The sequence below is a fragment of the Apodemus sylvaticus genome, chromosome 15 (assembly GCF_947179515.1).
Source record: "Apodemus sylvaticus chromosome 15, mApoSyl1.1, whole genome shotgun sequence".
Lineage (NCBI taxonomy): Eukaryota > Metazoa > Chordata > Mammalia > Rodentia > Muridae > Apodemus > Apodemus sylvaticus.
The window spans coordinates 54,724,655-54,745,565 of record NC_067486.1 but is presented as its reverse complement, the minus strand read 5'-3'; the positions used below and the strand labels follow the sequence as shown (position 1 = coordinate 54,745,565).

Here is a 20,911-nt window from a genome sequence, read left to right as displayed (position 1 = left end):
TCTAAGACGGGAGCATATGTTAAATGATTTATAGTCTTTCCTTTTTTTTTTTTTTTTTTTTTTTTTTGCCAGTGCTAGAGATTAGACATAGAGCCTCACCCCTGGCAACCAAATACTGTACCACTAAGGCATAGCCCCAGCCCTTTCCTATCTATTTTTACCTGAGTAAGGAACCTGTCTACTACTTAGACAGACCTACAGCAAATATACTTTGGAGGAAGATATTACAAAACCATTCATTACAAAAGTTCATATATACAATTCACTCTCATGAAATTCACTTCTGAGTGTATTATTACAAGGGAACTGAAAATAAATGTTTATGTAAAAGCTTGTGCTCAAGAGGAATTTTACAAAAAAGTCAAAAATGCAAAAAATCCAAACATGCACCAACTGAAGCATAGATAAATGAAGTATGGCATGTTTATACTGTAGGATAATTTTTGCTTATATAAAAGTTGAAGTATAGAGACACATCACCAAATGGATGAACCTTGATATTCTGATACATGAAAAAGTCACACCCAAATTAACAACATATACTATTATTGCATTTACATGAAGTAACCACAAAAAATAAATGCTATCACAATGACTCCTTCCCATTATGATGACCTTAAGCTTCTCGCAAGGGCCTGTCACCCTTGATGGCCATGATCTAAGCATGTCTTGTAGGTTGTACCTTTCAATATTGTTGCACTGGCAATTAAATTTTCTCCTTTCAAATTTAATTTTTAAATACTAAAAAGTACTTAACACTTTTCGTTAGCAAATTACTGACTACCATGGGATGAGAAGGCCATTCATGGGCTGGTAAGGTGGCTCAGTTTAAGAGCACTTCCTGCTCTTCCTGTGGTGGCTCACAACCGTCTGTAATGAGATCAGATGCCCTACCCTGGAGTGTCTAAAGACAGCTACAGTGTACTTACATATAATAAATAAATAAATCTTTAAAAAAAAGAGAAGGCCACTCGTTTCCAGACATTGAAAATTTTGCCACTGGTAGAAGGTGTTTGGTTTCTTCAGAGAATGGTAGAAATGTCCTATAATTAGACATCAGTGACTTTTGCAAAGTACTTGGAAAATATCAGCAAATTTTAAATCATATACTTTATGATTTTTAGTAGGGTAAGTTCTATCTTAATAAAAACAAAGTGCCAAAGGAAAAAAAAAGACTATGAGTCTTTTTGATAAAAACTGATAAAGATATTCCATGGTGGATTTACTGATGACTACAATGTAAGTATATTAAAAATAATTAACTTGTAAACTTCCAATGACTTAGCTATACACTGTTTAAGTGACATTTAAATAAAGTTACCAAACTTGAAGACTCATTTATGATTGCAGTTTCTCATAGACAAGCTCTAATGGACAAAAACAACCAGCATGAAGACTGAAGTTAGAAGAGTGAAAAACAATGTATGTAGATTCTTACAGGTAAAGGAATGAAGAAAGGTACCCAAAAGCGTGAATATTAGAGTTTCTTATATATGTAATGTAATGATTTTAATATCTGATATATGTAATGTAATAGATAATAAAATTCAATGTGGCATTGTAGGGGTAAGGAAAACTATAAGAAGATTGGATACTATCATGTTTTGAAGGGATAATAGTCATTGTTCCCCAAAAAACAATGAAAAATTGTAAACTTCAGATGGAAGATGTTTAGAAATGGTGGGTCAGTGGATAAGACTGTCATGTAAGCTACTTGAGAGGCTGAGACAGGAAGACTGAAAATTAAAATCCAGCCTGGGCTACAGAGTGAGCTGAGTAAGTGTAAGGACAACCTGAAAAAGAGAGAGAGAGAGAGAGAGAGAGAGAGAGAGAGAGAGAGAGAGAGAGAGAGAGAGAGAGAGAGAGAGAGAGAGAGGAGGGAGGAAGAAAAGTAAAGGTAAAAGGAAAAAAGAAAGGAAAGAAAGGAAGGAAGAAAGAAAACCAGACTCTGGAGATGTGCCCATCTTAGTGTTTCTGCACTTGCCTAGCATGACCACAGCCTCTGGCTTCAGGCCCCACTCCTCGTCACCTGAAAGTAGAAGTGTAGGAAACCCTAGGACTTTAAGTGGAATATAAATAAGCTGGACATTAAGGAACATAGTAATGGAACTCGTGAAAAGGAAACACAGTTACAATAAGTTACAATAGGGATAAGCCAGCAAAAGAGGGAGACAGGTGAGAAAAAAGTATAATGATACACACACACACACACACACACACATACACACACACAAATGCTAAGGAAGTCTAGCACTTTTTTGGTAACCTAAAAATTAAATTTGAAAAAAGAAAATTTAATTGCCAGTGCAACAATATCGAAAGGTACAACCTACAAGACATGCTTAGGTCATTTGGGTAGTCCCTTCTGAGTAGCTTAAGGTCATTGTAATGGGGGGGGGGGTGAGTCATTGTGACAGTGTTGTTGGCCCTGGGGATTTTCAGCTTCCTTCTGTTTACCTGGTGCATCCTACCACGCAAAGCTTCCAGTTACTGACACATGCAGGTCCCCAGTGCTTGATTTCCTATCCTTTTACTAGAACTTTAATTCAATTAAATCTATTTTACTTATAATTGTCTTAGTCACTGGTCCATTGTTGTAAAGCTATGCCATGACTGCAACAGCTCTTATAAAAGAAGAGTTATAAAAATCGTCCAGAGAAAAGGCCAGATCTGCTAGAATTGGAATTGCAGAGTTTTCAGCTGCTATGTAAGTGCTGGAGTCCAATCTCATCATCTGGAAGAGTAGCCAATGCTTTTTAATCAGTGAGCCATCTTTCCAGCCCTCCAGTAAGTATTTTTTTAAAGAGTGCTTAATGTTCCCAGTATTCAGGGAAATGTGAATTAGTTATTTTAAAACACCACACCATCTCAATCAGAGGACTAATAAGGAGGAAACCGACAACAGATGGTCAAGAGGATGTAGGGGGAAGGCATGTTTACTCACTGCTATTAATACACATACTATGGAAATTGGTTTGGCAGCTCTATAAGGAACTAAAAAGAATATTATGAAATGATCCAGTTGTGCACTCCTGGGCTTCTACCCCAAGGACTCCATCCGTGCTTACTGCTGCTATATTCACAGCCTGATGTCCATCAGCTGTCCATCAACAGATGAGTTAACAATAAAAAATGTGATGTATATCCACAATGTAATATTATTCAGTTGTAAATAAAAACAAAGTCATGAAATTTGTAGAAAAAATGGATCTGGAAAGCATGAACATTAAACAAAGTGAGAACAAACTCATAATGGCAAAACCCATATGTTCTGCCTCATTTGTGGACTTTAGTGTGTATGTGTTTCTGTGTGTGTGTGTGTGTGTGTGTGTGTGTGTGTGTGTGTGTGTGTGTGTCTGCCTACCTGTCTGCCTGCCCCTGTGTCTGTGTAAACAAGACCAACTGTGGGTAAAGTCTAAAAACCTGTTAAGGAGACAGAGAGAGCAATAGTGGCGGGAAGTGTGAACACCAGAACAGTTAAGTCATGGAAAAGGAAAATGAACTGGGAATGAGTATGCTCTGTGGCAGAGGCATGGGATGGCCAGGATGTGGGTGCATTGGACAGAGGGGAAATGATAAAACGTCACTTTGTTCAATACTGTCATTATGCTATCTAGCACATTATATGCTAATTTAAAAATAAAATTTTAAAATGAGGGAAAGACAGTGGTGTCACCACATTGATAAAAGAAAGAAAAAACTACCTAACATGAATTAGAGTGCTATGGAAATGTCCCTTTAAAAATATAGTCACGTCAGGTTGGCCTGAAGAAAAACACCCAAGCACTCACCAAGGACCCCACAGTGATGGGCAAATATGTGATGGAGAGATGGGAAAGATAGAATACTCATTGGAGGGATGGGAGAAAAAGTGTGCACTCTATAGAGAAAGGTGGAACCGGAGACTCAGCAGCAGCAAGGAACAGGCAGATGTGCGTAGCCTGGGTAACAACAGGGTCATGGTGGGGCCGTGGTCCAGGCTGCCACCAAGGTAGAATACCACCAAATTACCACCAAAGCCAAGTGGATGTTTGTGGTCTGGTCTGTCTGTGACCAGAGATCATGTGGATGTCTGAGAGCCATGCTGCCTCAGGGTGGGTGGCATCTGACTGATCTGACTGGCCTGCCTTGCCATCTGAAGACGTGCTGCTTCTGAGAGCATGTCTGGGTCTGTGGTCCTATGGCAACTGGGGGCTGTGTTGATGTCCCAGGCCTGTGTTAGCACTGAGTGCCATGCTGATCTCCCTTCACTTTGGTCTTCCTTCTCTTGAGCTTCATGTAGTCTGTGAATTGTATCTTGTTTATTCTGAATTTCTGAGCTAATATCCACTTATCAGTGAGTGCATACCATGTGTATTCTTTTGTGATTGGATTACTACACTCAGAATGATAGTTTCTTTCTTGCTTGCTTTTTTAAATAGTTATTTTTATTGATTATTCTTTGGTTGGGAAATTAAAGAGCAATTCTACAGTGTAAATCTTGATACAGATTCTCTTACAAGCAGTAAACCAAATTGTAAGAATGTATCCTGAGGATGTTCTATGGATATAGACAATGATTTAGCTAAGAATTTTTCTTAATTATTTAATCAATAAGATGTAATGAGGTCTCAATATGAGTCTCAAGATGAGTCAGTTACATCTGCCATGTTTTTGTTTGTTTGTTTTTGTTCTTTTAAATTAGATAAATTCTTTATTTACATTTAAAATGATTTCCCTTTTTCTGATCCCCCACCCCTGAAAATCCCATAAGCCATCTCCCCTCCCCCTGTTCCCCAATCAACCCCCTCCCGCTTCCCTGTCCTGGTATTCCCCTACACTGCTGCATTGAGCCTTTCCAGAACCAGGGGCCTCTCCTCCATTTGATGTCCAACAGGAATTTCATGAATTTGTTGTTTTTAATGGCTGTCCTGAAACTCACTATGTAGATCAGGCTGGCCTTGAGCTAACAGAGAGCATCCAGCCTCTGCTTCCCAACTACTGGGATTGCAGACATAGGACCCTACAATTGGCTTCATTGTTTGATTTCTTAATCACGCATCAGTATTATATTGATTTATGTTATTAAAATTAGCTGATTTATACAATTATTTCTTATAGTAGATTTTTTTTTAAAAAAGATAAATATCTCTGCAATCTCTTTCACTCTTTGTGTGTGCATGTGTGTGTGTGTGTGTGTGTAAATGTATATGCTGTGGATGCTAGAGATCAACAAAAAGTGCTCTCCAACTTTGTCTATTCTTGCTGTGTTGGGATTATGAGAACACTCCCATGTCTGGCTTTTCATGAGGTTGCTGGGCATCAGACGTGGACTCCAGGCTTTCATGACAAGCATTTCACAGACTAAGCTGTTTTCCCAGCACCAGCTGCCCCCTTTAACTTCACTGTCACTTTTACTTACTTTCTTGATTGACTGGCAAAGAGACTATCTTCTCTTCATTTCTTACAGGGTGAGTCATGGACACAACCAAGTTCTGGAGACCCAAGGTCCTCGTAGTTTTCAAAGAGATGTTGTAGATTTTAATAACAGTCACTGTGGCATTGGTGTTCTGAGCAAAGTACTCTTGTGGTGGGTGTAATGTGACTTGTGAAGGGTAAATGGAGATTCCAGGGGCAGGCTTTCCCACAGCTGAACAATGAAGGTTATGAAGATCTTCAGAGCCAGGAGCAGACTGAAGTTCAGTTACTAGCTCGGATACAGCTGAGGCGAAGAGAGGGAAACAAATTTACCACAAAAGCAAGTTACACCAAATTCTCTACTATGAGAGGGTAGCATTTCCCCCAATTTCTATATGACACACAAATGTTGAAAACATGTCCCTAGCTGATACCTTCTGATGGATGTCACAAAACTTCCAATATCTATATGACACATGAATGCTGAAAACACATCTCTATCTGATACTTTCTGACAAATGTCACAAAACTTCCAATATCTTTCCCTCTGTCCATTGACTGCTGACTTCCATGCATCTATAAATTATATTATATATATCTCAGCCCGTCACACTCATGGAGAGATGTTGGGGTACACTGTGTGAAGTTGTCTCTCTGTTCTTCCTTACTACCTAAGACATTCTCTGGCTTTAAAAAAAAAATCTAATGGCCAATCATCTGGGCAGGAAGTGGAAGATGGGACTTCCTGGGAGGGAGAAAGGAACTCTGGGAAAAAAAGAGGAAGGCCTTTCTCCAAGAGATATGGCAGTAGAAAGATGTGACTATTAGCCTGGATGCTATAGCTAGCCATGTGGTTGGTTGGGGTTAGGTGGCTGGTTTAACTTAGATGAGCTAGTTGAGAGTTTGCCCAGCTGAGAGACTGCCTAGCTAAGGCCTTTGCTTTGAAAGCAAAGCTCTCTGTGTGGCTATTTGGAGGAACCAGCTGGCTAAGAAATAACTGCTGCCATATTAATTTCCAGCATTAACTATTATATACAGATTATTAATAATCACCTTACAGCAACATAATAAGGAACTCTAGTGTTCTCAATGGTACTGTGACATTTTGCTCATTTGAAGACTGGGCAACCCTAATTCCTTTAGCTTCACATCTCCTTGTTTGTTTTTTTTCCAATGTCTCTTTTCTCATATGTTTATCTTGTCTTAGTAACAATATTCTGATACTTTTCTGGGTTTACTCCACTTAATGGAAGCTAATGCAGCACGATGTAAAGAAGTGATGTGCAGAGGGAAAAGATCCCACCTTAGCACAAAATCTCCACTGGCCTCTGCTACTTTTCTCCTGTCTAAGTAACTTGGACCCATCACCATCAGCTTTTCATTATCTTTCATTTTCAGGACAACATTCTTAAAAACTGTAACTCCATTATACCCCCCCCCCCCCATTATAGAACCCTTCAAGAAGGAGTAATATACTTAAAATGTTAAGGCAGGTTTGTCCCCCGTGGCTGCCTTGTGGAAAAATATTAAACAGACACTTGTAGCAGGCTTCATCTTCAAATGTCACTCCTTGGATAGTCATGAAGGAGGCGCTGGGTTCCAGGATCTTGCACTGCAGTCTGTTTACGTATGGTGGGAGAATCTTTTCTCCATATTTGTGGCTGTAAGTGCCAATATTTTGAGGCAAAGAGCCTTGGATTTTCTGCCAGGTGATTTGCTCAACATTTGCCAGGCTTGTGAAGTTGCAGAAGAGGGTCACATTTTCTCCCAGAACAGCTGTCTCATTAGTATTGTGCTTTATCCTCTGTGAGGACTCTGAAAATGAGATCCACTGTTAAGAGATATATTCTCCCATACTTCTGTGGAGTATTCTAATAACACTTGTCTCTCTGTCTTATGATTGCCATTTTAGTTGCTTATTATGCTCAGTAAAAAATGAGGCATGTGTAATGATGCAGTCCAGTCTGAGGAAGTAAGATTATGCATTCAAAGCCAACCTATGATGTATAGTTGACACTGTTTCTCACTAAAAAGGAAAAATGCTAGATATCCTATGTATATCATCAGTTACCTGGCACATATGAAGGCCTGCATTAGACCCTGATAAGAAAGAAAAGAGAGAAAGAGAGAGAGAAAGAGAGAGAGACAGAGAGACAGAGACAGAGATACAGAGAGACAGAGACACAGACAGAGAGAGACAGAGAGACTCAGAGACACCGACAGCTAAGACAGGGAAAAGAGAGCTATAGTATGTTTTTTAACAATGAATTTTCACTTTATAAAATGTTTTTGGCATATATTGCCTAATAAATACTTATTAAAATAAAAATTAAGAATTATAAATTAACTAATATAAGATATTACATTTATATATCAATTTATTATCATATATAATCATGTATATATGCAAATAAAGGTCTATTATATTTTTAATGAATATGTGTACATGTGTAACTTAAAGTAGGTATTATTTCTCTTTTTTTTGGTGTAATTAAGTCACTTTACTTGTTCATCAAGGAAATACAGGCTAACCTGAGGACTACATATGCACCAAATATCTGAAATGAAAGGCAACCAATGTGATTTAGAAATGTGCAGAAGCAATACACCTCACGTACACACTGCTGACTGGAGTGCAAATTCTGTTGTACTCAGTAGAAACTGTTAATGTTATCTGATCATGGAACATAATCATTCTTTATAAGCAGTGAGTCTTCTCATAAACCTAATAGAAGTACATGCATGTGTTCTCCAAAAACATGAATAAAAAGGTCCATAGGAGCATTATTTGTCATGATGAACAGTGAATTGCCAATTAAGAATATATTTTATGCCACACTGCAGTGGATAGGCCCACATTTATAAGTATCACGGCAGGACACATTAGATAGGTTTTTTTCTTTTAAAAAAAGCCATAAATTTGTCATATGGAGGTCAGGGTGAATATGAGAGGGGATCGAGGAGTAAGGAGTATATATGATCAAAGTAAATCATATGAAAATCTCAAATAATTAATAAAATATATTAAAACAATGTATTACATAAAATAAATTATTGAAAATGAGATTTAATGAGCTATGTTTCCTTTAAAAATATGGATAAATCCTACCACTGTATTAAGGAACCAGTAGCAAATGAATGCATGTTACGTGGTCACGTACTTTTCAAAATCGTCAACAAATAAAATACACATAGTGTACGGAGCTAGGATATGAAGAGTGATGGGGTCTGAAATAAGAATGGCTCCCAGAGGCTCATCTATTTGAATGTTGGTCCTCAAGGAGTGAGACTACAGAAGAGGAATTAGGTGTGGCCTGCAGAAGCATCATGAACCTCTCAAAGGCACGAAGCAAGCTTCTTGTTAGAGAAACCCTGTGTTCATCAGCTGCTTCTGTGTTCATGATTTGCCTGGGCTGATTTGCAAGACTGTGGTCTTCTAACAGTCTTTTACATTTCTGCACCTCACCATTTTCATCTTTACAACACGAGTAACGTTACCTGACTCACAGCATTGAATACAATGAGAACATGCGGTCATCTGACAGTTACAAGTCACCACAAACATTTTAGTTTCCATAGGTAGTTTGGTCCTTGCCTTCAGGGAAAGATTAAACAAAACACATGAAAACACAAACTAGCAACCACACACACACACACACACAGACACACACACACACACACACACACACACACACACACACAAATAGCAACCATGCTATTACTATGGATTTACTATTTTTAAATTATGCTTGTGCCACGGGGTATGTGTCCTTGAGTGCATACACCCCCAGAGGATACAAGAGGTTTATGGATCCCCTGGTGCTTGATTTATAGGTTCTTGTGAGCCTCCTTATGTAGGTGCTTGGGAAAGAACTTGGGTACTCATATAGAACACAATATGCTCCTAACTCTTACTAAGCCACCTCTCAAGACTCCTCACCCAAGCACTAGTTATCACCCAAATCTGAAGAAAATTGATGGACTAAATGCTGTTAATTCAATGACAATATTTCTTGAATTCTTAAATTAAGGAAGCTTGTAATGATAGAGAAATCCACAAGGCAAATTATTTATAGACATAACCTGGTAGGAATGATTTTTAAAAGTGAGGAATCTTTTTTGAGATTCCCAGAAACTGTCTAGAAAAGGGGATAAAATTCTACTCTCAGTCATATATTTTCAGTCCTTAAACCTGTTTATTACCATAAAATACCTATATAGGAAAGGAATCATACTTGTATGCTAGCAAATGTATCATTTACTATCAAATGTAAATTCTCAAGCTTCATTATCAACTGGAGAATGACCCCAGCAAGACACCAAGATGAAAGGTTCCCTTTCCTTCCCATGTTCCCACCCATCCATCTTTCTATTCTTCTATCTTATATAAATAGAAATAATAAATAACCTAGATAGATTACTGAAATTCACTGCACTAGAGTGAGTAGACAGACTACATTTCAAGAAAATGATATACATACTACTCTCCTCTATAGCCAAACCAACCAACCATACAAACAACAACAGATACAATCAAAACAAATGAAACCAAAACCTCCAATCCCCAAACCAACCAAATAATTAACCAAGTAAAGAATACCATAGAGCTAACAACTGGGTGAGTAGGGAAGAGGAAGGTCAATTTGGAAAGAGTTTTGGATTGAATGAATATGGCTCAAACTCTTTGCACAAAATTCTAAAAGAACCATTGAATTTTTTAAAATATAAAGTATAAAAATCCATAAACCTATGGAAAAATACTAAACATCCTTAGCCATGATGGATATGAAGACTAAAACTGCACTGAAACTCCATCTCACCTTAGCTGGAATGACAACAAATGCTGGCAATTATTCAGGGGAAGAGGTATCCCTAAGACTCTGTTGGTGGACTGTACACTAGCACATCCATGGTAGATCTCACCACAGAAAAGATTCTAAGTCAATGTCCTACAGGCACACTTGCACATCCATGTTTGTTAAAGCATCATGGATAAAGCAAACCCATTGAAGCAGTCTTCGTACCAATCATCAGACAAATGGATAAGGAAAAGGTGAATATATATATATATATATATATATATATATATATATATATAATGAAGTATTACCTGTTTGTAAAGAATGACCTTAAAAATAAAGTTAAAACGGCTTTGTTCAAAGATAAAGCCAACCATCCATCAACATTAAGAAAAATAAGCCAGCTTCAGAGAGACAAATGTCAAGATTGCTGTCATTTGGGAATCCTAGATTTTGTGTAGATATATGTCAAGTATATGTATATATTTTCACGTATGACATGAGAACATAAAATGAGTGGTAATAGTGAAAAGACAAAAAGGAGAACAGGAGAAGAGAGTGGAAGGGGAGGTTATGGGAAGTGAATGTGGACACACTACATGGAACACTCAAAAGATAATTGTCAATGAATATATGTCAGTAACAGCAATCTTTCTATAAGTGTAAACATACAGAGGTTATTTCATTTAATAATCTAATATTATCCCTAATAGAAGATATGTATTCCGTCCTCATAAATTCCATCTTGTCAGAAATATTCTTAACCTTTATTTCATTGAAACTTTATATTAGTTTATCAGTTTTTAAAAATACTTTCATGGTTTCTTTGGCCATTTGCTAACATGGATTTACATTGTTAACTTGAGATAATTCCCTTCAATGATCCGTGTCATTTGGTGCCATCAGGCTGTATTTGGCCAGGGATGCTTCTCACTCAGCCAAGAGGACAATGTCACAGGCGCTCCTGCATTTGCTCCTACAGTCCCAAGTCTCTTATTTCTTGTTCATTCCATCTCATTGGCACCCAAATATCCTCACAAATCCCTGTGTGAGTCAGAATTTAAGGTGCTCTCCTACGTACCAAAAAATGACCTAGATTTTGAAAACATTACACAATTTTTCTTAGACTACTGTTATGATTGATTGGAATCTCAACTAGGCATAAATTAGAGGAAGCACATTCATCCTACAGGTTCTGTTTCTCTAGATAACACTGACTCATACAAACAAAAATACAATAATATAAAACTTGACTTCCCAATAATACTGCTAAATAATTTCAATTGAATTATTCTTTACATAAATTTCAAGGAGTACACAGATGCATCACTATTTCTGAAGCCATCTTCACATTTGTCTCAGAGTGAATGAAAAGCTTTCCTATCATTCTTAGTTGCACTCTTTTAAGTGCCCATGATTCGCATCCCTCCCTACCCAAAGCTGATAATTCCAACTGGAGTTTTTACATTTCAAAATATCTACAACCTTATCCTATCCAGAAGACTTCTTCCTATTTGAAAGCAGAGAAAACACTGTTCCATGAGTTTGTGGCCAGAAACTCACTATGCCACAGCTGAAATGCACATTAAAAATACCATTTCTGGGTTTTTTTTTTAGTTTCTTATTATGTTTAAATGAACTCAAATTTAAAGTTTTAGATCTCTTTAATATTGATGAATAGGTTTCTGTCTTCATCTGCCAATCAAATTAGGACAAATACTGACTCTTCCCAGGACAACTATCTCATAATCCTTATGCTTTATTCTCTGTGAAGACTCTGAAAACAAGTGCCAATGTTATTTTCATATGACAGTGGGTTATTCAAATATAACCTGTCTCTATCCCTAATGATTAACATTTTATTTGCCTTTTCTGAACAATAGAAGGTAACACACTCCTGCAGACTGAGGAAGGAGGATCATGCATTCAAGACCAACCTATGGTACATTGTAAGACTGTGTCTCAATAAAAAGTAATATGGCTGGAGACTCTATATACATTATCTGTGGCAGAAGGCTTGCCTAACACATTCAAAGCCCTACACTGGATCCTCAGAACTAGGAAAGGGGCAGAGAACTCTATAGCATGCTTTTCAGCACTGAATATCAAGTTTCTAAAATGGTGCCCAACACATATTGCCTCATAAATATTTATTAGGGGAGCAAAATAAGAATTATAAATTAGTCAATATAAAATAAATAATATATATATACACATATAGATATATATATGATAAAATTTCTATTTTAATCCTAATGTATATATGTACCTAATGTATGTATGTGCCTATGTACCCTAAAGTGTGTATTATTCCACACCTAGCTGGATAGTTTATGCTCTTAAAGTGGTCAACTTGGTTATCAAGAAAATTTAGGTTAAACTGAGGCGTTTATTTATATACCAGACATATACCAGATGTCTAAATGAAAGACATATACCAGACATATACCAGACATATACCAGACATATACCAGACATATACCAGATGTCTAAATGAAAGGGGAACAAAGTCACATTTGATGGTCAAGGTGTGGAAATAATACACCTCACACACACTGCTGAAGGGAGATGGAATTCTCTTGGGTACTCGGTGGAAATCCTTGGGGCTCTCTTGTCACTGAACGGAAGCTTCTCCAAAAGCTGTAAGACTAAGCGTAACATCAAACTAATAGATGCGCACACATGCTTTCTCCAAAAATATGAACAAAGATGTTCATAGGAACATAGGATCATGGTCAAAACTAAATTGCAAATTAAGAGCAGACTTCATGATGTGCTGAATCCACAGTAAAGGAGCAAAATAATTTGGATTCAGTAATTTAATTTTTAGAAAGAACATAAATTTGTCTGGCATGAATAGGTGAGGATGTATCTGGAGAGGAATAGAGATAGAAGTAGGAGGTCAATATGGTTAAGTGCATTGTATGAAATTCTCAAATAACTAATAAAATATATTAATAATAGATCACATAAATAATAGTATTACATAGAGGAATTCATTACACATTGAGATTTAGGCAGCTACATTTTCTCTAAAAATATAATTAAATCTATCAATAGATGAAAGAAACCAGACATAAATGAACAGATGATAAGTGGTCATCTAGCTTTTTAAATCAACAACAGATAACATAAACCCATAGTGTGCGGAGATAGGATATAGAGTACAAGGGAAAGAAGTTTGGATATGGCCGTAACCTGAAGAAAGCTGATGGATTAAAGGCTGTTAATTCAATCATTCAAAATAATCAGGAAAAAAATAAGACGTTTGTTGAATTCTTACATTAGCTCAGCTTATAATAATGGAGAAATCCATAAGGCAAATTATTTATGGGATTGCCCATATAATAGAAGAGTCTTAATGACAAGGAAGAGGCTTAAAAGAAGCCTCTCTCAACATTAAAAGCTATGTGCCCTGTTGACTGTGACACAGAGCATAATCCAAAGACAAAAAGAGGCTGTGCAGAGATCCTTATCCTCTAGTTGGCCTTCTACCTTCATCATTACATAAAGCAGATAAAGAGGAAACTGTCTCATTTGAGCAAATTGTGCACACGTCAGAAGCTGTGTTCTCACCTTCATTCACACCATTCTTCCATTCTCTATAGTCATTGTTTCAAACATGCTCACATTACATGATTTGCTAGCTGTGTGATTGTATAGGTGTATGGTTAACACACAGAATCTAGCATACTTTCCTCTTTACCTACTGGAGTGAAAGTCAATGTCCTGTGACCTAGCATTCATTTGCCACTCATTTCCAGCTAAACATCCATAAAGGAAAATAGAGTTACCTGATTCTTGTGCACAAAGAGAAAGCATTGAGAGATGGAGGATGCAAAGGGGTGAAAAGTCCATTGGATCTGATGATGAAAGTCTTTTTCTAGCAGTCAAAATATCGTGTTTCCTAGCTGAGCTTTCAAATAAGGCTGACATTCATGCCCCATCCCATTTCAAATAAGGCTGACATTCACGCCCCATCCCAATTCAAATAAGGCACGCCCTTATTCATTAACCAGGATATTGTGTTTGCTTTAGTAAGCAAGGGAAGTGGGCCCAGTCCCATGCGATTGGTTCTATCCTTAAGCTGGTGGTCTTGAGGTCTATGAGAAAGCAGGCTAAGCAAGCCTGGGAAACAAAACAGACAGCAGAATCCCTCCACGGCCTCTGCATCAGCTCCTGCCTCCAGGTTTCTTCACTGTGTAAGTTCTTACCTCAGTGCTTTTTATGATGAACTGTTATATGGAACTGTGAATAAAATAAACCCTTTCCTCCCCAACGTTGCTTCTGCTCATAGTGTTTTATCCTAGCAATAGTAACCCTAGCTAAGATACCTCCTTCCTCATTTTTTAAAAGCATTTTCTGTGAAGGTGTGGTGCTGCTCATCTTTATCCTCAGCACCCAGGTGGCAAAGACAGCCAGATCTCTGTGAGTTGGAGTCTGCCCTAGTAAGCACTACATAAAGAGTTTCAGATATTCAGATACTCAGAGGATTAATTTCAGAGGGAAAGAGGAAGGGAGGAGAGAGGAGGGATTGGAGTGAGAATGGGGCAATGAAAATCATGCAAACACAGTGTTCATGGTGTGAAATTCTTAGAAAAATGTTCAAAAATTATTTTAAATTATATCCCATTGCAACAATTTTCAATTTTCTGGCTTTTCTACTCTCTAGTCTTTTTTTCATAAACATATGTTCCAGAGGTGATGTGGGGTTCTTCTATCATGCAATTCCCAGGTTCTTTGTATTGGAGACAGAGAATTGAACGAGACCCAGGAAAGCAGTAGTGAACTGATAGATTTATTGATGGCACAGTAAAGCAGAAAGTTTACCCACATGTAGAAAAATGGGTCAAGCTCACCTGTGATCCAAGAACCATGAGTTCTTTCTTGGGATTCCTATTATGAATCTAGGTGAAGTGAAGCACTAAGAGGAAGGAATGAAATGGATTCTTATTTTGAGTGACAGATGGGCTATTAACTTAAGTTCCTGTAAGCTTATCATAAAATGGGGAACAGGGGGTTAGATCCTATTGCTGTAAACAGTTTAAGTTATTAAAGAAATCTCTACAGCATCTGTTATGGAGAATACAAATATTTGCTCAGAAGGCTGGTACATATGTGATCCTGTTTTACTGCTATCTATTTGTCTTAGGGCAGAATATAAAGGAGAAGAACTTCCCTACCTACAGTCTTAGGGTTTCATTGCTGTGAAGAGAGGGGCTGACTTATAGTTTCAGAAGCTTAGTCTATTATCATCCTGCTGGGAAGCATGGCAGTGACCATAGTGCTGGAGAAGGAGCCGAGAGTTATACATCTTGATCCACAAGCAGAGACTGTTCTGTTGAGCATGATTTGAGCATGTATAAGACCCTATAGCCTGCCTCCTCAGTGACACACTTCCTCCAACAAGGCTTCACCTCCTACTAATGCCACTTCCTGTGGGCCAAGCATTCAAACACACGAGTCTATGGCAGTCATACCTATTCAAACCACAATGCCCATTTATTCCAATGACCAATTCTATTCCCAGTAGAACAACTTTTCATACTTCCACTCCTATGGGAAGTTTGTGATCAGGTCCATCCTGGCAGGAAAGATATTTAAACGATAGCCTCATTTGAGATTCTCAGAAAGTGTCCAGAAACAAATGGACATGGACTTATTAAGAGTCATATATGTTCAGACATATATGTTGATAGTTTATCATAAAATTTGAAAGGATTTGTTTCTTTTTGCTAGTAATCTTCATATCAAATTGTCCTGAAATTCTTCATGCTGAGCTGAAGAAGGGTTACAACAAGATTCCAGGATGAGGCTGCACTTTCCCTTCTGATGTACACAACATGCTTCCTGTATTTCAATTTTATCTAAGAAGAGGCAAATATAATTTCCCAGACAGACCATTTATGAGGAACTAGATACCAGAACTTAAACCCAGGAAATAATGATGTTCTCTCAAGAATGCAATTGGCCTTGGCTTCTCTGTACTGGTGTCAGTGTTCAGTGAGCATTTCATAAACATGAAGGTTTACACTGCTCTCCTCCGTAATCAATGACAGACAAGCTAACCAACCACATATGCAACAAAAATCAACCAAACCAAAATATCTAACATCAAAGTCAAATAACAGCCAAACAGCCAACCAACCCAACAACAATCGATAGCATACAAAGAGTCCATAGGGAAGAAGGGCCTGGATCTGGGAGGAATTATTAGATGATGTGATGAAAGGATCAAAACACATTGCAGAAAATTTCAAAAGAATGAATAAAAAACTTTAAAGATTATATAAAATATTCATAAACATAAACAGCAGCAACAACAATAAAACCCAAATCTCAATATTCATATCATGGAAGTGCAAATTAAAACTATGTTGAATTTCCACCTCACATCAATTGGAATGAAAGGAATAATAACAAATGGTGGCAATTATTCAGGGAAAGGGCTATCCTTAGACACTGTTAGTGGCCTGTGAATTGACATTTTCATAGTGTAACTCCCCACGAAAAGGATTCTAAATCAATATCCCACAGAAATACTTGCATTGTGTTTATTATAGCATCATTTATAATCCAATCTGTAGAATTAGCCTAGGTAAGAGATGAATGTATAATAAAAATATGGAATATATACAAAGTACAGTGCCATGTGTTCATGAAGGCATTATCAATAAATAAAGAATGTCTTTGATGGAAGATGGCTGCAGCTGGCCATCAACATATAAACAAAACAGGCCAGCCTCAGAAAGACAAATGTCAACTTTTCTCTCATTTGTGTGTCCTAGATTTTTTTTATTCGATATAATTTTTTATTTACATTTCAAATGATTTCCCCTTTTCTATCCCCCCACTCCCCGAAAGTCCCGTAAGCCCCCTACTCTTCTCCTGTCCTACCACCCCCCCTTCCCACTTCCCTGTTCTGGTTTCGCCGAATACTGCTTCACTGAGTCTTTCCAGAACAAGGGGCCACTCCTCCTTTCTTCCTGTACCTCATTTGATGTGTGGATTATGTTTTGGGTATTCCAGTTTTCTAGGTTAATATCCACTTATTAGTGAGTGCATACCATGATTCACCTTTTGAGTCTGGGTTACCTCACTTAGTATGATGTTCTCTAGCTCCATCCATTTGCCTAGGAATTTCATGAATTCATTGTTTCTAATGGCTGAATAGTACTCCATTGTGTAGATATCCCACATTTTTTGTATCCACTCTTCTGTTGAGGGATACCTGGGTTCTTTCCAGTATCTGGCAATTATAAATAGGGCTGCTATGAACATAGTAGAGCATGTATCCTTATTACATGGTGGGGAATCCTCTGGGTAAATGCCCAGGAGTGGTATAGCAGGATCTTCTGGAAGTGAGGTGCCCAGTTTTCGGAGGAACCGCCAGACTGATTTCCAGAGTGGTTGTACCAATTTGCAACCCCACCAGCAGTGGAGGAGTGTTCCTCTTTCTCCACACCCTCTCCAACACCTGCTGTCTCCTGAATTTTTAATCTTAGCCATTCTGACTGGTGTAAGATGAAATCTCAGGGTTGTTTTGATTTGCATTTCCCTAATGACTAATGAAGTTGAGCATTTTTTAAGATGCTTCTCCGCCATCCGAAGTTCTTCAGGTGAGAATTCTTTGTTTAACTCTGTACCCCATTTTTAATAGGGTTGTTTGGTTTTCTGGAGTCTAACTTCTTGAGTTCTTTATATATATTGGATATTAGCCCTCTATCTGATGTAGGATTGGTGAAGATCTTTTCCCAATTTGTTGGCTGCCGATTTGTCCTCTTGATGGTGTCCTTTGCCTTACAGAAACTTTGTAATTTTATGAGGTCCCATTTGTCAATTCTTGCTCTTAGAGCATAGGCTATTGGTGTTCTGTTCAGAAACTTTCTCCCTGTACCGATGTCCTCAAGGGTCTTCCCCAGTTTCTTTTCTATTAGCTTCAGAGTGTCTGGCTTTATGTGGAGGTCCTTGATCCATTTGGATTTCAGCTTAGTACAAGGAGACAAGGATGGATCAATTCACATTCTTCTGCATGCTGACCTCCAGTTGAACCAGCACCATTTGTTGAAAAGGCTATCTTTTTTCCATTGGATGTTTTCAGCCTCTTTGTCGAGGATCAAGTGGCCATAGGTGTGTGGGTTCATTTCTGGATCTTCAATCCTGTTCCATTGATCCTCCTGCCTGTCACTGTACCAATACCATGCAGTTTTTAACACTATTGCTCTGTAGTATTGCTTGAGGTCAGGGATACTCATTCCCCCAGACTTTCTTTTGTTGCTGAGAATATTTTTAGCTATCCTGGGTTTTTTTGTTGTTCCAGATGAATTTGATAATTGTTCTTTCTAACTCTGTGAAGAATTGAGTTGGGATTTTGATGGGTATTGCATTGAATCTGTATATTGCTTTTGGCAAAATGGCCATTTTAACTATATTGATTCTACCGATCCATGAGCATGGGAGGTTTTCCCATTTTTTGATGTCTTCTTCCATTTCCTTCTTCGGAGTCTTGAAGTTCTTGTCATACAGATCTTTCACATGTTTGGTAAGAGTCACCCCGGGATACTTTATACTGTTTGTGGCTATTGTGAAGGGGGTCATTTCCCTAATTTCTTTTTCAGCCTGCTTATCCTTTGAGTATAGGAAGGCCACTGATTTGCTTGAGTTGATTTTATAACCTGCCACTTTGCTGAAGTTGTTTATCAGCTGCAGCAGCTCTCTAGTGGAGTTTTTTGGGTCACTTAGGTAGACGATCATGTCGTCTGCAAATAATGATAGTTTGACTTCTTCCTTTCCAATTTGTACCCCTTTGACCTCCTTATGTTGTCGAATTGCCCGAGCTAGTACCTCAAGTACAATATTGAAAAGATAAGGAGAAAGGGGGCAGCCTTGTCTGGTCCCTGATTTCAGTGGGATTGCTTCAAGTTTCTCTCCATTTAGTTTGATGCTGGCTACCGGTTTGCTGTATATTGCTTTTACTATGTTTAGGTATGGGCCTTGAATTCCTGTTCTCTCCAAGACTTTAAGCATGAAAGGATGCTGAATTTTGTCAAAGCTTTTTCAGCATCCAATGAAATGACCATGTGGTTTTTTTTTCTTGAGTTTGTTTATGTAGTGGATTGCATTGATGGATTTCCGTATATTGAACCAACCCTGCATTCCCGGGATAAAGCCTACTTGATCATGGTGGATGATCGTTTTGATGTGTTCTTGGATTCGGTTGGCAAGAATTTTATTGAGTATTTTTGCATTGATGTTCATAAGGGAAATTGGTCTGAAGTTCTCTTTCTTTGTTGGATCATTGTGTGGTTTTGGTATCGGCGTAATTGTGGCTTCGTAGAAGGAATTGGGTAGTGTTCCTTCTGTTTCTATTTTGTGGAATAGTTTGAAGAGTATTGGTGTTAACTCTTCTTTGAAGATCTGATAGAATTCTGCCCTGAAACCATCTGGTCCTGTGCTTTTTTTGGTTGGAAGTCTTTCTATGACTCCTTCTATTTCTTTAGGCATTATGGGACTGTTTAGATGGTCTAGTTGGTCCTGATTTAATTTTGGTATTTGGTATCTGTCAAGGAAATTGTCCATTTCCTCCAGATTCTCCAGTTGTGTTGAGTACAGGCTCTTGTAGTAGGATCTGATGATTTTTTGGATTTCCTCAGTTTCCGTTGTTATATCTCCCTTTTCATTTCTAAGTTTGTTAATTTGGATACTTTCTCTGTGCCCTTTGGTCAGTCTGGCTAAGGGTTTATCTATCTTGATTTTCTCAAAGAACCAGCTCCTGGTTTTTTGATTCTTTGTATGGTTCTCTTTGTTTCTACTTGATTGATTTCAGCTCTGAGTTTGATGATTTCCTGCCTTCTACTCCTCCTGGGTGAAATAGCTTCTTTTTGTTCCAGGGCTTTCAGGTGTGTCATTAAGCTGGTAGTGTATGCTCTCTCCATTTTCTTTTTGGAGGCACTCAGGGCTATGAGTTTTCCTCTTAGCACTGCTTTCATTGTGTCCAATAGATTTGGGTATGTTGTGTCTTCATTTTCATTAAATTCTAAAAAGTCTTTAATTTCTTTCTTTATTTCTTCCTTGACCAAGGTATCATTGAGTAGAATATTGTTCAGTTTCCACGTGTATGTGGGTTTTCTGTTGTTTTTGTTGCTATTGAAGACCACTTTTACTCCATAGTGATCTGACAGGAGGCATGGGATTAGTTTGATCTTCTTATATTTGTTGAGGTCTGTCTTCCGACCAATTATATGGTCGATTTTGGAGAAGGTACCATGAGGTGCTGAGAAAAAGGTATATTCTTTTGCTTTAGGATAGAATGTTCTATATATATCTGTTAAATCTAATTGGTCCAAAGCTTCAATTAGTTTCATTGTGTCCCTGTTTAGTTTCTGTTTTCCTGATTGGTCCATTGAGGAAAGTGCAGTGTTGATGTCACCCACAATTATTGTGTTAGGTGCAATGTGTGCTTTGAGCTTTGATAAAGTTTCTTTTACGAATGAGGGTTCCCTTGCATTTGGAGCATAAATGTTCAGGATTGAGAGTTCTTCTTGTTGTATTTTTCCTTTGACCAGCAAGAAGTGTCCGTTAGAGTCTCTTTTGATGACTTTGGGTTGAAAGTCAATTTTATCTGATATTAAAATGGCTACTCCAGCTTGTTTCCTGAGACCATTTGCTTGTAAAATTGTCTTCCAGCCTTTTACTCTAAGGTAGTGTTTGTCTTT

General features: G+C 37.9%; 1 protein-coding gene across 1 annotated transcript in view; it reads right to left on the bottom strand.

Moving 5' to 3' along the window:
* Positions 1 to 14,018, bottom strand: part of LOC127666344 (OX-2 membrane glycoprotein-like) — a 37,428-nt gene extending 23,410 nt beyond the window's left edge. The window contains exons 1-3 of the mRNA XM_052159168.1: positions 13,991 to 14,018; positions 6,874 to 7,212; positions 5,402 to 5,701 (exon numbers count right to left, since the gene is read on the bottom strand). Of these exons, the coding sequence (XP_052015128.1) occupies positions 5,402 to 5,701; positions 6,874 to 7,212; positions 13,991 to 14,018 (667 nt within the window). The remainder of the gene's footprint in view (positions 1 to 5,401; positions 5,702 to 6,873; positions 7,213 to 13,990) is intronic.
* Positions 14,019 to 20,911: the final 6,893 nt, after the last annotated feature.